Genomic DNA, 16045 nt, shown 5'->3' on the forward strand with positions numbered 1-16045 from the left:
AATCAGGTCTCCCCAGCCAGTTGAACTGTATAAAAATAACCTCAGCTCTAAATCAGCAATATATTGGCTGTCACTCACTTAAACTATACAGTAATAAAATCCAGCAGTTTAAAATGTATAACTATTTTATAGTAAATATCAATGTCATTCCTGTTTTAATCTGACTTTCCCATTCTACCCCTAAACCCCCAAACTTGAAACTAAGTACAATTTCTTGAGTAGCTAACGTGTGGTTAAGGAAAGGAAGCTATGCTTGTTTGTATGGAATCTGCCATTTCCTCCCTGCCAAAACACTTGTTTAAAAAGTCATGTAATATTTCCATTAAATTGTAAATGCAGCCGACAAGGAAATGGCCTACTGGCAGTGTATTACCTTTGTGGCAGTGCCAATGGCCCTACAGCAAAATAGTGCACATGATAATTTCAACATGCATTCCCAAGTAACAAAATTTTACTTTACATAAATACCACAGAACCGGAGCAAGATCCAGAAAAAGCAATGAAAATTTGCCCAAGCTTTCATGCTTGCCTATATCAATTGTATGTCATAACTAAAGCAAAATAGAAAAGCATCTACATATGTCCAAGAAGCTTGTGAAGTTAGATCATATAACTCTGGGAAAACTATTGCAACTTAAATCTGTGTATTTCTCGTTAACCGCTGTAACAACTCACTAATAAAAATTAAGAAAAACTGAGGGTATCAAATGAACCAAAATGTACTAACTACATAAAAGTCCTTAAAGACCATAATACAACTTATTAACAGGAACACATGTTCAATGTAAGCCACAATTGTTATGTTAAATTACTTCTTCCTTTGATATCATTCATTTGATTACAGAATTTAAGAGATTCACAAGCCTTCCAATTAAAATGATGACCTTCAGTTTATAAGGCACTTACTGCAATGCTTATAAAGTCACCTGGGATCATTTATCCCTTACCATTCATTACTCAGCAAAGTTACATGTAATTATGCTATTTAAATTATCCCAGATATAATGAAAATGATTCTGTTCATGTAAAAGTTATATTGAAAACTAAGTTAACATACTCAAGTGTAATTAATCTGTAATTAATGTAGTCCTCTAGGATACCTGAAGAATTTATTCTGCAGAAATTTAACTAAAATACATACTTTTTTTTAGGTCAGATATGTCTTGTTTAACGTCATTGTCTGTCCACGCCTAATTTCAAAAGCCAAATTTGCTAGAGATAACATTTCCTCCAAAAATATTATGAATTATTCAGTGCTATATACTTGCAAATGTAGTCAGCATCTGCCTTCAGCATACCTCCCAACTCTCAACCCCCAACCATCTAGCTATTCATGTCTTCTAAAATAAATGCTAGCTTAGGTCTCTAGCCTAAACAGTTACTATGACATGTTAAAAACAACAAACAAACAAAAAAAAAATTTAATATGCTCAATATAGTAAATCTATACAATTGTTTTAAAGACCTAAATCTTCAACAAGGCTTAATAATTATATCCCCATTAGCAAACCAAAGCTGCTGTGCAGAGGCCAACACTAAGGATGCTCACTGGAGGTCCTCTTTCTGATCTCCTTCAATAAGGGGAAAAGATCTAAAGAACCAAAAAATATATATGAATTACATTAGTTTAAAATTTAAATAAATTGTACTAACCATAAGTTTGAAAGGTAGCTTATAAACAGTGATAGGCCTTTCAAGTTGTATGTGATTAGCATTTAACTATTTTCATTTTTAGTTAGTTTCACTGAATCTTGCACTAACTTATAAGTACAACATTTATTATTGTTAGAAAGAAGGATCTGAGCTTGCCAGATGTCAACATTAACACCACAGAAATATCTTTGAGGTAGGAAAGAGAATCAAGCATGTATTCAACAAAAACATTTCTTGGATGCTTTTATGTATAAATCACTCTGTTGGTTCAATTAGACACACAAAGATGAAACACACTTGCATTTAAAACAGATTGATTAGAAGAAATAAGACAACTATGTACCTATGATAATAGATAGTAATTTTAAAAGCACCGTAAGAAAATCATAGATAAGGTAATAGGAAAAGTCAAAGAAAGAAGAGATATTTATAATCAGTAGAATGCAGAACTTCTGAAAATCACCACACTTACGCAAAACTAACCTTGCCAGAAGTAAAAAGAGTAAGAGGGGAAGAAGGAGATCATAGATGCCATAACACATATATTTACTAATTCCATATTAAAACACAGATGAGGGATACACTGTGATAAAATAAATAGCAAACAAAGCAATATCCTAATTACACAATATAATAAGAAACCCTAAGCCATGGTTCTCAATCTTTTTGCGGATCGAGGAGCTCTTGTTTTAAAGAACTCATTTCATTTTATAAAAAGTATGGACTCTCTCACCAGAAAAACACGTTCTGCACAAACACCCAATATTTAAGTACAATATCAGAGCATCCACTGGCTCCCTGAATTTTCTACCCCCAAAAAGCTCATTCTATCCTCTTGTGAATCACGGTGTCCATCACTGCACTAGTATATATGTGAATGTTTTAATTGAAGAAGTAAAAAATAATTGTATTACAGTCTGACCTGAGGTTCGAAAAGAGGGAATCCACAGGTATTTCTATACTCATGGTCTCAGGCTTTTCTCTTATCCTCCCTCCTTTTTTTATTTCCATATTGTTTCCAGCAGATACTGCAGAAATCATCTCAACAGCTATAAGCAAGGGCTTAAAGCTTTCAGCCGTCTCCCTGGCTGGCAATAAACTGAGACTAAGCAGGTTTAGGCACAGAAATGGTGACTCTTTTGGGTGATGTCTTTGAGCACATAAAGTTCCAAGACCTCCAATCTTACTAGATACTCTAAAACAGAGTGAGGTGTTGAAAAAGTCTGGTCTTTCCCATACCCAAAAGTTGCCTCAAGTAACAATGGTAAATATTAAATAGGAACCCTCTTTAAGAACTTGAACTAATTGACAGTCTCAATGTGAAACTTGAAAATTAAGTTAATAATGCCACCTAACACAATCCTTCGCACTCTTTCCAACTGTTCCCAGCAGAATGGTTTCCACAAAGAAGGTGGCAAGAAGAAGAATGGCCATTCTGCCATCAACGAGGTGGTGACCAAGGAGTATACATCAACATTCATAAGTGCATCCATGGTGTGAGCATACAAAGAGATATGGAACTTTGTCCTGAAGGAGATGTGAACACAAAATGTGTCCATTAACACCAGGCTCAACAAAACTGTCTGGGCCAAAGGAATAAGGAATGTCCCATATCATATTCATATGTGGTTGTCCAGAAAATGTAATGAGGATGAAAATTCACCAAACCACCAAACAAGCTCTATGCAGTGGTTACCTAGATATCTTTCACCACTTTCAAAAACTGATAGACAGTCAATGTGGATGAAAACTAACAGTTGATTATCAAATAAAAGTATAAAATAACTGCCAAAATAATATCACCTAATATTTCCATGGAGTTTAATATTTCACAAGTATTGTTCATATACATTATCTCATTTGCTCTTCATAACAACTCTATATAGTGGATAAAGGGAGGACCACTGCAACTAACGCACAGATAACAAAATTGATTCAGGGCTGATAACTCTCAAACAGCAAGTCACACCATGTAGCATCAATAGAAGCATTCCAATACTGGAAGAATTCAGTCTCCCAAAGCCTGTTTCAGAGATTCTTGCTCTAAAAACTGTAAGTTATAAACCACTACTGGGTCATGAAATCAATTTAATGGATTTGGACCACCTATTTCTCAATGAAAGGATGAAACAGAAAAGAACTGAATAGAACAGAATAGAATAGAATAGAAATCAGAGTGGGTCACAAATAGTAAGGATAAATATCTGTTTTACTTATGTTTTAACTATGACATGGGGATGGGAATAATGGGTCACAGTAAGAAATATACTTCATACTTGGTTCATAGTCATAAAAGTCTGAAAAATACTCTGATTCAATGTAAATGCCATCTCTTTCAATCATTAATAAATCAATTTAAATTGCCTCCTTTAAATTCTCCCACAAAAATTCAGAGAAAAATTACATCTGTCAGTATCCCACATTAAAAACTTAAAAAGATAGACTCTAATATAATTCATTTGCAGTAATTCTTACTCTAAACAATACTTAATGGAAACACATCTCAAAAACTATAATTTGAATAATTCATATGTCAGTAGGAAAATTGTAATTGCTTCCTCAATAGTTTCCAAACTAATCATGTCTACGGTGCCCTTGGCATCACCAACAGCAAGGCCAGAATATAAATTAAGAGTGGGAATTCATCTTCCTCAAGCAAGTTTGAGGGGCTTAACCAAGAGAAGTTGAGGTATGCTTATTTTGTTCTCTCTGCTTCTTCCTCTCTTCAGGAATAATAATTCTGACTGGATAGGAATATACTGAAATTGTCATTGTAATAAAACTTAATCCCCAATATAGGGGCTGGAATGCTTTCTACCCCCACATGTATTAGAACCACACAGCGGAAGAACTCTAATTTTCAAATGGAGTGAAAAACCATATGCCCTGGAAGTAGCAGTAAAACTCTCCAAAGATCCAATTTGCTTCATTCTTCTCCATCTTTGGCTATCTCTGATCTGAAAGCCTTGGTTATTAGAACCAAGGTATAACCTAAAACCATCAGGCAAAAAAAAATGTAGGGAACAGAGAGGAAATAAGAAAGAAAGGTAATACGAAAAGAAAGAAAAGCACATGGAAATAAAGCCAAAGGTAGGGGTATGTGGGGGGGTGTGTCTGGTGTGCATGGATATGACACGTGCTGTTGGAAGTAAAGGTAGAAGTGGGAAGAAGAGAATAAAAGGAAGATGTGGGTAAGCTCAATGGAGAAAAGCAAGTGATATATGAAATGACAAAATAATAAAATTCTTATCTATAACCACATGTTGCTGTTGCTACGTAATATGCAACATACAAACATACATGCAGTCTCATATAGTATAGCCTTATAGCCAAACAGCTGAAAATAATATATCTGCCACCAAAAAAAGGAAAGCTAAATAATTCTAATGCTAGAATATGGTAGCGAGCTATTTCATTGGGAAAGAAAAAAAAAAAAAAGGCCAGTAAGATAAAAAATGCTAATTATCACTGGACTGTAAGTTCCAAGAGAATGGAGAACATGTCTGCTTTGCTTACCACTATGTCCTCAAAGTCCAACTGGTTCATAAGTGTGCACTAAATATTACAGAAGAAAATAAAGGAAAGGGAAAAGTCAAAGAATATAGGGAGACAACTCTAAGTTACTTGTCTTCAAAAATCAAACATCCATACCTAGATGATAATGACTTTTCTCTGATGCAAAATAAGTAATATAGAACATTCCAACTGGTCCCAAGTCAACTTTTCTGCCTCCACATCAGAATATGCATTTCTTCCATTTTAAAATTAAGTCAAAAATATTTTAATATTAATGATTTAATATTAGCATTACTGATAAAATTGGTATGTCCTACCATAAGAATACATACATTTATATGGCAGATAAGTTTTAAGACTGTTATTCCCACTACTAAAGGACCTATGGAAAATTATTACAAAAAGATAATACTCAAAGAACCTAAAATGCTGATTTACAACCATTAAATACTTATACAACTTCTTTAGAACATGTCTATTCCATAAAGCAAAGTACATGTATGTATGATTAAACAGAAATAATCCTCTAAGATAAGCAAGTCATTTGCATACAAACAGGGAGTGAAAACCATTTTGATTCAAAGACCTAACAATGGACTGAAAGAAAGAAATATACAGTGCTTTAGACTGAGAACTGGGTGCAGAAAGTGATAAGGGGGGTAGGTGGAAGAACAACAGACAGAAGCAGTAAAAAATAAAAAGGGCTACATGACCTAGGCCAGCAATAGAAAAAGGCAGATCAATATTACAGAGAAGTCAATAAAAATGAGAAAAGACAAGACAAGGAGATATGCTCTGAAGTTACTCATTATTAATCTTAAATTATATATAATTTGAGAGAGGAGAACAGATTATAGGTTTCGTGAGTTGAATGGTGGTCCCCTAAAATATGTCCATGTCCTAATCCCCAGACTCTGTGAACATGACCATATTTGGAAAAAAGGGTATTCGCAAAATGTAATTAAGTTAAGGATCTTGAGATAAGATCACCCTGGATTATCCAGGTGGGCCCTAACGCACAGAGAGGAGGGTGATGTGAAGACACAGGCAGAGACTGGAGTGACTCAGCTACAAGCCAAGGAACACCAAGGACTGCCTGAAGCCAACAGAAGTTGGAAGAGGCAAGAAACATCTAGATCCTCCAGAGGGAACATAGCCTTGTTGATGCCTTGATTTCAGACCTCTGGCCTCAAGAATTGTGATAGAAATAAATTTCTGTTGTTTTAAGCCATGAAGTTTGTGGTAATTTGATCCAGCAGCCCTAGGAAATTATTTCAGGGGGCAAAGAGAGAAAATTAAAAACTACATGGGCCTCAAAGCATAGAACATATCCAATACAAAACTTCACTATGAAAGGCAAGACAAAAAGGGAAGACCTGAGCTTCACCATGGAGTCGCAGTCCCTGGGCACATGGCAGCCCTAAGCACTGAGGGCAATGCACTGCAGGCCCCCATCCTGGGCGGCACAGGAGCCTGCTGTCACCTGCATGCTCCTGGCCTGGTGCCTTCAGAATCTGGTGCAGCACCACCACAGGCATATCAAAATGTCTGACTGTAGAGAGAGGATGCACTCTGCCATCTCAGGCTTTATGGGAAGCTCTTCACCAATGACTTATTGCCAATGAATTTCAATTTTGTGAACACTATACCCCTTCTTCCATCACCAGACTAAATGAAGACACTTGTTCTCTGCCCTCTATGATAAGAGGGCCCAGGTGTCCATGAAGCCATACACAGTAGGGACTGGGAGATGGAAGATGGGTGCCATATTATTCAACTACTATCCCAATTCCAGCCCAGTCTTCCAGAATTTCTCAACTGAATTTTCTTATTTAATTATTATTAGTTGGGCAGGAAAGAAGATTCATTTCTTTTTTGGTGGTTTTTTATTATTACCAAAAAATGGTTACCTCAGTTGTCACTTCTTAGACATGGATATAACTACCTTTTATGTGTATCTTTTTTTTTTTAGAGAAATCATGTTGGATTAGGAGTATATATGGTTGTAAAAAGAATAGTAACATATGATTTGCAATGGCAGGAAAGGCTACTGTGTGTTTTATTTTTCAATTTGCACTAATAAATAGTGATTTTTCCCCCGAATGTCTGTTTTTACCTTGAACATACTAAAGTATTTATTTCACCTATTAAAATGTCATTTTTCTCAAATTAAAAAAAAAGGAGGTGAGGAGAGGCCAGCTGGGAAAAATCGTATGGTTAGGGAAAAGATTCTTCCAGAAAGAAATATGACATTGTTTCTTGAAAGCATTGATCAAAAACATCTTTTCCATATTTGGAAATATCTACAGAGTTCCTTTCTTCATAAGTAGGTGGTGTGAGAACAAATAATATACATAAAGAGAACTTTTTACAGTCCAAAATAGTTCCTATTTTATTCCTGAGCAGACATTGCCCTGTTTTATATGTGAATTTCAAGAAAATTGCCATTTAAGTGCAGTAGTTTCATTAAGTCACATTTGACAGAAATATTCCTAAAATATATATTTCCAGACCTTACTTTAAAAGGGCAACAAACATTCATTACTGTATTTTGTAGAAATAAAATTCTCAGCTTGATTTTTACTTTCTTTCCTTCCCTTAATGTCATTCACTTTTCCTGCTGTCCTTAGCCTGACTTTTCCTACCCTTCTACTACACTGACTAATAGATAACTAAACACAAAAGCTTATAAAGAGAAACAAAACTGTATTAAAAAGAAACAATAATAATAATAATAAAAAATAACAGTACAACATAGAGTGAACCCTAATGTGAACTATGGACTATAGCATAATTGTAAAAATATTGTTTCACCAATTGTAACAAAGGTACCACACTAATGCAAAAAGGGAAAACTGTGTGTGTGAGGGAGGGGTCTATGGGATCTCTGTGCCATCTGCATGATTTTTCTGTAAACCTACAACTGCTCTAATAATAAAAATAAGTTAACAATAATAATTAAAAGAGAGAAAGAGGAGAGAAAGAAAGAAAATCTGTGGCTGGAGACATAACTAAGCACTGGATACTCAGTGTTCTCAGTAGTTGTGGCCCCCTCTATGTCCATTGCCCTCTGTCTGGAGAACGACATGTGATACTCACTGGATATTCTCCCTGTGGTCATGTTTTGTTTTTTTAAAAAAAAAGAAAAGGAAGAAGAATCATGATCATTGTCATCAATATGGAAGTGACATAAAGAATAGAGTATGTGCGTTTGGTGAAGCAGTTCAGCAACAGATACTTAGGAAAAGGATAGATACTGTTCACTCATTTCCAGATTAAAGAAAATAACTAGATTTCCTAAAGGACTGAGAAAGATAAAAGGCTGATTTCCACAGAAGTATGTGGTTATATGACTTCAAAATTAAATTTTTTAAAATATTTTATTTTATTTACCTAACTGACCAAAATTAATTCTTTGGTTTCATATTTGACTTTTTTAAACAAACTGGCTTTTATAAAATTTGCTTCACTTAATATTTTGAGCAGATTTACTTCCATTTGCTATTACTCATTAATTTAGTAGCTGGATGTAAATTTATAAGCACATTTTCACCCCTTTGTTTAGAAAGCTTTATCAGTTTTAATGTGTACTTCATCATTTCCCTTTACTGGACAGATAGTTATTACTATATACCTCAGTGAAGATTTGGGTTGTATACACTACAAATTTCTTTTAAAAAGAAAGCTGGGTCAAAGCTAACAAATTTAATTTATCCCTTGTCATCAAATAAATCCAGTATTTAATGGCTCTTTTTATTCAGAAATTTCTCTTGACTATCTATATTCCAAATACATCTTATTCTAGCCTTGGGAAAGATTAAAGAAAGTATCACTCTTTGATAAACTGATATACTACAGTATATAAAACAAATAGCATAGGCCTTAACACCTTCAAATGATCCAATCTCTAACCAACTGTAAGTTTCCCAATTTAATCATTTTTAATTTAGTACCATCTTTAAGTTCTTTATATCCCTAAAGCTATGATATTCAATTTATGTACTACAGAAAAGCTTAATCAATGAAAAATCACAATATTAATTTGTAGCTATATAGGCAGGAAAAACTCCATTCTAAATTATCCAAGATTGATGCTTCTCTTCTTGCTGCTAACACTTGGGGCCTAAGCCAGCAGGCCTGGAAGACCATGCATGCTGAAACGTATGTCTGAGAAAATGACCTGAGAAAGCAACTCCCAGTCCACTTAGACCAGGAGTCAGTACCCCAGTTCTCAGGCGGTTCCTTCTGTATGCACCTAATGGGCAGACAGAGTGGGAAGGGCCAAAAAGAACTTCAGAAGGACTAGGTAGAATTTCTCAGGCAATGTCAACAGGGGCTGGGCATCCCCCAGCATGTGGAGGCTAGGAAAGCTTGCCCTCGAAAAATTGAAATCTGTCCATATTTCCTGCCACTGTGGAAAACTTTGAGGGTTCATAGTTTTTAAATAATAATTATGATGAGATTATATGGTTTATACATTTCTTATTCTTGCTAGCCATTCCTCCATTTGCACAGAATTAAGATAAACACAAGATACTTCCTTGGTGTCTGCGCAAGAATGGACTAGCTTAAGTTCATAACTCAGTAGAGCTACTTACAAGTTGTATGATCTTAACAAATAACATAAGCCTTCTAAACATCCATTTCATCACCTTTAAAATGCAAACGAAAACACTTACCACAAAACAAAGAAATAAAATCGGAAAACTTCAATGTTTCACTCATTGATCACAGCTTCATATCCTATCAGCTTTCTCATACCTTAACTACCACTTTATCGGCTCTCTAACCTCAATGAAAAGACAGATTCTGATTTAATTGGTTTGAGGTAGGGCTCAGGCACCAGAATTTTTTCAATGCTCCCCGGGTGACTGCTAAATAGAGAGGGAGCAAAGAACACTGTCTAACCCCTGGATCCCTCCGTTTTCTTATACTCTCTACTCTCCTTCCAGCCTGTGCCACACTGGTGACCACCTGAACTACACTCTCATCAGCATTTGTAAATTCACATCGTTCCAAGATCCTCATTCATTAAAACTCAAACTCTGGATCAAGGATAATGCGATTCACTCCCCTGCCAAGCACTGCTAGAGGAAAAAGTTCCCAAACCAGGATTGATGAAACCATAAATTCTCACTTTCCAACTTTAGCTGGGCCCTCAATAACTTTCCTTCCCTCCCCACAACAAACAATTCTAAACCCTGATGAAGCAGTAAAAAGTATTAATTTTATTAAATTTCCACCCCTTGAGTATATAATTTTTAATGTTCTGTATGACAAAATGGGAAGCGTGTATAATGCACTTCCTCTGCATATCAAAAAACAATGATTACCTTGAGGAAAAGTACTTGTGTGACCAAGGCACAAGCTGAACTAGGCATTTTTTCAAGGAATACTATCTTTAGAGAACTATGATTATTCAGTCTTGGCTTTCTGACAAATATTTTCTCAAAAATGAACTAAGCAAGCATATCATTTCAAGGGTAATAATGGACAGGATTTATTGCCAATGATAAAATTGGAGCTTTCACGTGAAGATTCAAATTTAGAAAACTTGCATCTGCTACATGACCTTGACAGCTTCCCAATATTTGCAGTTCATACTCCAATTTGTAAGACAGTTCACAAACATGGGAAAAAGTAGAATAATGACAATATAATTTAAATAGCAAATTAAAACTATATTGTGTTTGTAAATGCACAAGGCAATAGTTGATAAACTATCCAAAGAACTGTAGAGTCAAGAATTGCTTATATGCAAGTTATGAGGAAAAAAGAGAAAATCCACTTAGGTGGTGCCTGCCAAGGAAAGCTCTACATGGAAAAAATCTGAGGTGGGACTTGGCAAATGGGTAGGATATAAATTGGTAGAAAAAAAAAAAGTGAGCAAAACATCCTAGGAAGTTTGCAATATTGTTTTGTTTTGTTTGTTTTATAAACGAGAAATACCATCTTCATATCTACTTTTTACTATGTATTAATTCAAACACCTAAGTGAGATTTTAAGATCCTTGAAGGCAGTGGCCATGGTTTATAATTCTTTGCTAAATGCACTGAGATTAGCACTGAGTTAAATTTAATATGCTGAAAAAGTAAGATTTATACAGGGAGGAAACAAAACAGAAATCATGTAAGACCTGAGTTAAATCACAGCTCCGAAACTTGGTTAGGTTGCCTTAGATAATTTAGTTAACCATAGTAACTCAAACTGAAACACACCTGGTTGGAGGGTCACCCTAAAAACATCTTAACTAAAAGTACCACAGATAACTGATAAACAGAATAAATGAGAATTTATGTTCCTAATGTTCCATATTATTTTTCACCCTGTTTTTAAATAAGTAAGACTTCATGTTATTTTTACTTTTCACTTTAAGCAAGAGGAATTTATTTGTACAAGGAAGGTGACACATACTGTATACAACTGAATTACTCAAAGAATTACCTTTAAAGTTTTTCAATAAGGCTGTCAGATTTTTCAATATTTTCAGCATATTACACTGTCACCAATATTATTGAAGTTCACCCCACAGTAGCATTTTAATATCAACTTATTCCTCTTCAAATATTTCAAAATATTACAAAATATTTCTTTAGCCTCCCACATATTTCCTACACACATTTCTCCAGTCACTCTGATACCCCTTCTACACACACAGACGTTCTTCTTTCTTCATTCCTAAATCTTCTCTTCTTGAGGTAACTATAGCCACTAGAGGGCAATAAATTTACAAAGATAAAATGTACTTATCTATTACGAACTTAAGATTCACATACTAATAAACCTAAAAACTGTATCATCACTGTTGTGGGTTGAATTGTGTCCCCCAAAAAGATATACTGAAGTTTAACTCCCGGTGTCTATGAATATGACTTTATTTCGTCTTTGCAAATGTAATCAAGTTCAGATGAGGTCACATGGAATTACGGGGGGCCCTAATCCAATATGGCTGGTGTCCTCATAAGAGAATAAACACAGATACAGAGAAGGGAACACTGTGTGAAAATGAAGACATACAGGGAGAAGGCAACCATATGAAAATGGTGGTGGCAGAGAGCCGCAAGCTAAGGAATGCCTTGGGCCACCAGAAACTAGGAAGAGGCAAGGAAGGATTCCTCCCTAGAGCCTTCAGAGGGAGCAGCCCTGCTGATGCCTTGATTTTGGACTTCTCACCTTCAAATAAATGCCTATTGTTGTTAGCCATGCAGTTTGTAGCACCTTATTTCAGCAGCCCTAGGAAACTAATATAATCAACGAACCCTAAAGCATCAGCATTTAGACTTGAGTGTGCAAGGCATATATTTCAAAGTCAAAAATTACCCCAGAAAAGGAGTTTACAGAAGTGTTTGATGTTCAAAAAAGGAATTCCATTTTCTTGATAAGCACTAACTAAAGAAATAAGCCAAATTGCCTTACAGATACTTAGCAATACTAGATATAAGGATTTTACAGTATCAGTCTCAGAGAAAACAAAAGGTAGAAACAACCACAGAAGGGAAGAATTTGCAGGGTGGGTAGAAAAGTGAAAACTGATTTCCTCTAACTCCTCCACTGTCACATTGAGAAAACAATGAACTAAAGAATGTACAGGATTTGCTAACCCTTTCTTCTACTGAAAAGCAAACGAAAACTTCACAGATATATTTTCAGGGAGAACAGTGATTGTAGAAAGAAAAACCTTCACTTCTTTTCTCACAATTAAGGATGTGGTGGGGGGAGAGAAGTTAAGTTACTCATCTTTAACAGAAAATTCTTCCAAATTTCTTTCAGCATCTAAATTCAAGTGAATTTAATTTACTTCACTTTTACCTATACTAATATTGCAACACTTACAACGTCAACATTATTAGCAAACTATAATTTTCTTACCCTCATTGGATGTATATCAGCATAAGGAGGTTTTCCTTCAGCCATTTCTATAGACGTGATGCCAAGGGACCAGATGTCTGCCACACAGTTATAGCCTATTTCTTGAATTACCTCAGGAGCCATCCAAAATGGAGTTCCTATCACAGTATTGCGTTTTGCCATTGTGTCCTGCGATAACATTACAGACATGCTCACTACTACAAAAATAGCAGGAAATCTGAATGCCAATATACTTAAAATACATGTTACAGCCTCAAATATCACAGGTTATATATGAAATTAGCTATTTATTTTCCTAAAATTCCAACTAGTTATGAACTTACATATTTAGGAATTTTAAATTCTGAAACAGCCAAGAGTCCACAAGTAGCTTATCTCCACTACCTTCATTAAAACAGTCATTAAAGATAGTACTATAACACTAAAAGCTAAAGAAAATAACCAATATAGCCTCCCTTCTAGAACATTTAAGCATTGGGATGACAAGACAAATTTTCTTATTTATTCAGTGTGTTAAATTATAAATAAAAGCAACAAATAATATTCAAATTAAGGCTTTGTCTCCACAAGAACCATGGATTTATACATTTTTTCCTCCCTTCCCCCACCCCTAAAAAAAGTTCAGTCACAATCAAACCTGGACAATTAAGTTGAAAGAGTTTCTGAAATTATTATACTTACTGTTAACTGACCAGCCACTCCAAAATCTGCCAACTTCGCATGTCCTTCTGTATTGAGGAGAATATTCCCAGCTTTTATATCTCTGTGTATTTTTCTCATAAAGTGTAAATATTCTAGTCCTTTCAACGTAGACTTAAGAATGGTTGCAATTTCATCTTCTGTTAACTAGAAAGCAATATTTTAAAAACCAGAATGAAATACCATGTTAGATAAACTTAAAAGAGAGCACTAGTAACAAGTACTTTTTTCATTAAACCTCTATAAAAAAGCTAAAGGATAAATAACCAAGAACTTCTTTCTCCCCCACAAATGTTCTCTGTCACTCTTACTACATGTTTACACCATCCTGATGAAAGGATGATTAAATTTCCTTTCTTTAACATTATCAGTGTCATTACTAAAGCACATACCATATCCCAAAAAATCTTCATGGCCCTAAGAAATCACTGTTTCCCCCACATCTTCTAACATTGAGATGGCAATATAGCAGCTATTTGTCCTGAAAAGTAAACTCCAACATACTTTCCTGTGATATCTCCAATTCGTGATGAAAATGAAAACTAACAGTTTTATATAAAGGAAAGGAAGTTAGGAAAGGTGGCTTGCTAGGCGTCTCCTGCACAAAGGGCTTGCACAAATGCCACGCCTCCTGACCCAGTCAAGTGACCCTTAACCTACCCGAGCTCCGGATTTCTAACCCTAATAATGAAAACTCAGAAAAGACAACGTCAGAGAAAGACTAGGAAAAGGGAAACACAAACAAAGGCTGTTGGGAAGGAAAATCGTGGGGGGAGGGAGAGAAAAGGGGAAGGTCAAACAGGAGAGGAGAGGGAAGGAAATATTTCTTAGTAATTGTCACAGCAGAGCCAGTTCTATCTGTACCAGGTATTGTGCTAAGAGTCTTGCATGCATTACCTCATTTAATCCCTACAACAAGCCTATGAGGCAAATACAATTATTATCACTATTTGACAAATGAAGAAGTTATTGCATAGAGAGGTAAGTAACTTCCTCCTGGTCACACACAAGTAAGAGATGGATCCAAGATGTGAGCCCCATCAGATCATGTAATCCATGCTTTTAACCACGGCTATACCAACTCTCTTGACAAACGTTGTTCAACTGCAACTTATGAAAGCCCTTATTGTACCTGAAAACATTCTGACTTTAAAAAGATCCAAGTGATTTCAAAACTTCAGAATAATAAAACCCACTTCTCACTACAAGCACAACTAGCAAATATAACCCAAAGTAATAAGTTGGTGGGAGGGGGTAAATTTATACAAAGATAGAGGACACTGCTTTATAAAAGCAAAAAAAAAAAATAAATAAATAAAGAGAGAAATTGTTCAAATACCCATCAGTGGGAGAATGGCAAGATAGGATCATAGAAGTTGATAGTGTAGTGTAGACGTTAAAAATATAATGACTCCGTAGAAATGTGAAAATACATGAAGAAGCTTGGTTTTGCCACCACTAGTCCCAAGAAAGTTCTTGGGCACAAGAGTATGGCTGAAAGACACTCTTGATTTTCCAGCCATATCTCCAAAGGAGAACTGGACAATATCTGGAAATGAGAAGCCCAGAAAGCTGAGCAAAGCAATCTCCTGTGCCTAGACTCAGGAACAATATTCTTGATTTCATAAGAATTTTTCTTATTTCTCTCATAAGAATTTTGTTTGGATCTTCTTGCACTAAAAAAACACTGATACCGTCTGATTAAGGGAAAACTCTGACCTCTTTCCTCCAACTTCTGAAGTACCAACTTCCCCTAACCCTTTCCAGATATAAAGACCCTCAGATCACGCTAAGCCATCACTCAACCCTACACTCCTCAGTGGTAGTCCAAGAATCTTACTTGATAAACACACTCCAGTGCAAGATATCTGATCCAGAATGCCATTTATTCACTCAATAAATATATACCAAGCATCAACTACATAACAGGAATTGCTCTAGTTGCTGAGGACACAGCAGTGAACAAGGCAGGCAAGGTCCTTGCTCTTGTGGAGCTTATATTCAGGAGAAGAGACAATTTGATGATAATTTGATAGAAAATGAGGAAACACAAGAAAATGTAAGTGAAAATTGCTATGTGGACAGTAAAACAGAAGCCTATTGATATAGAATGGAGTTACCTTCGATTAGGCATCATAGAAGGTCTTTCTGAGAGATATTTTTGCTGATATACAAATGATATGAGGGAGCCAACCATGTGATTGACTATCAGGGGAGGACAGCATTTCTCAAAACGGGAACAACAGATCAAAACACCTTAGTACAAGAAACAACATCACACTTGAGTTGAGGAAAGAAGGAAGAAGT

The 16045-nt window shown here is 35.4% G+C and overlaps 1 protein-coding gene across 2 annotated transcripts in view; it reads right to left on the reverse strand.

Annotated features, from left to right (window-relative positions):
* STK3 (serine/threonine kinase 3) overlaps nt 1–16045 on the reverse strand; it is a 344700-nt gene that overhangs the window by 248862 nt on the left and 79793 nt on the right. For both annotated transcript variants that reach the window (XM_037802741.1, XM_037802742.1), the window contains exons 5-6: nt 13721–13885; nt 13040–13207 (exon numbers count right to left, since the gene is read on the reverse strand). In XM_037802741.1, coding sequence (XP_037658669.1) covers nt 13040–13207; nt 13721–13885 — 333 coding nt within the window. The remainder of the gene's footprint in view (nt 1–13039; nt 13208–13720; nt 13886–16045) is intronic.

The sequence above is a fragment of the Choloepus didactylus genome, chromosome 14 (genome assembly GCF_015220235.1).
Source record: "Choloepus didactylus isolate mChoDid1 chromosome 14, mChoDid1.pri, whole genome shotgun sequence".
NCBI classification, from domain to species: domain Eukaryota; kingdom Metazoa; phylum Chordata; class Mammalia; order Pilosa; family Megalonychidae; genus Choloepus; species Choloepus didactylus.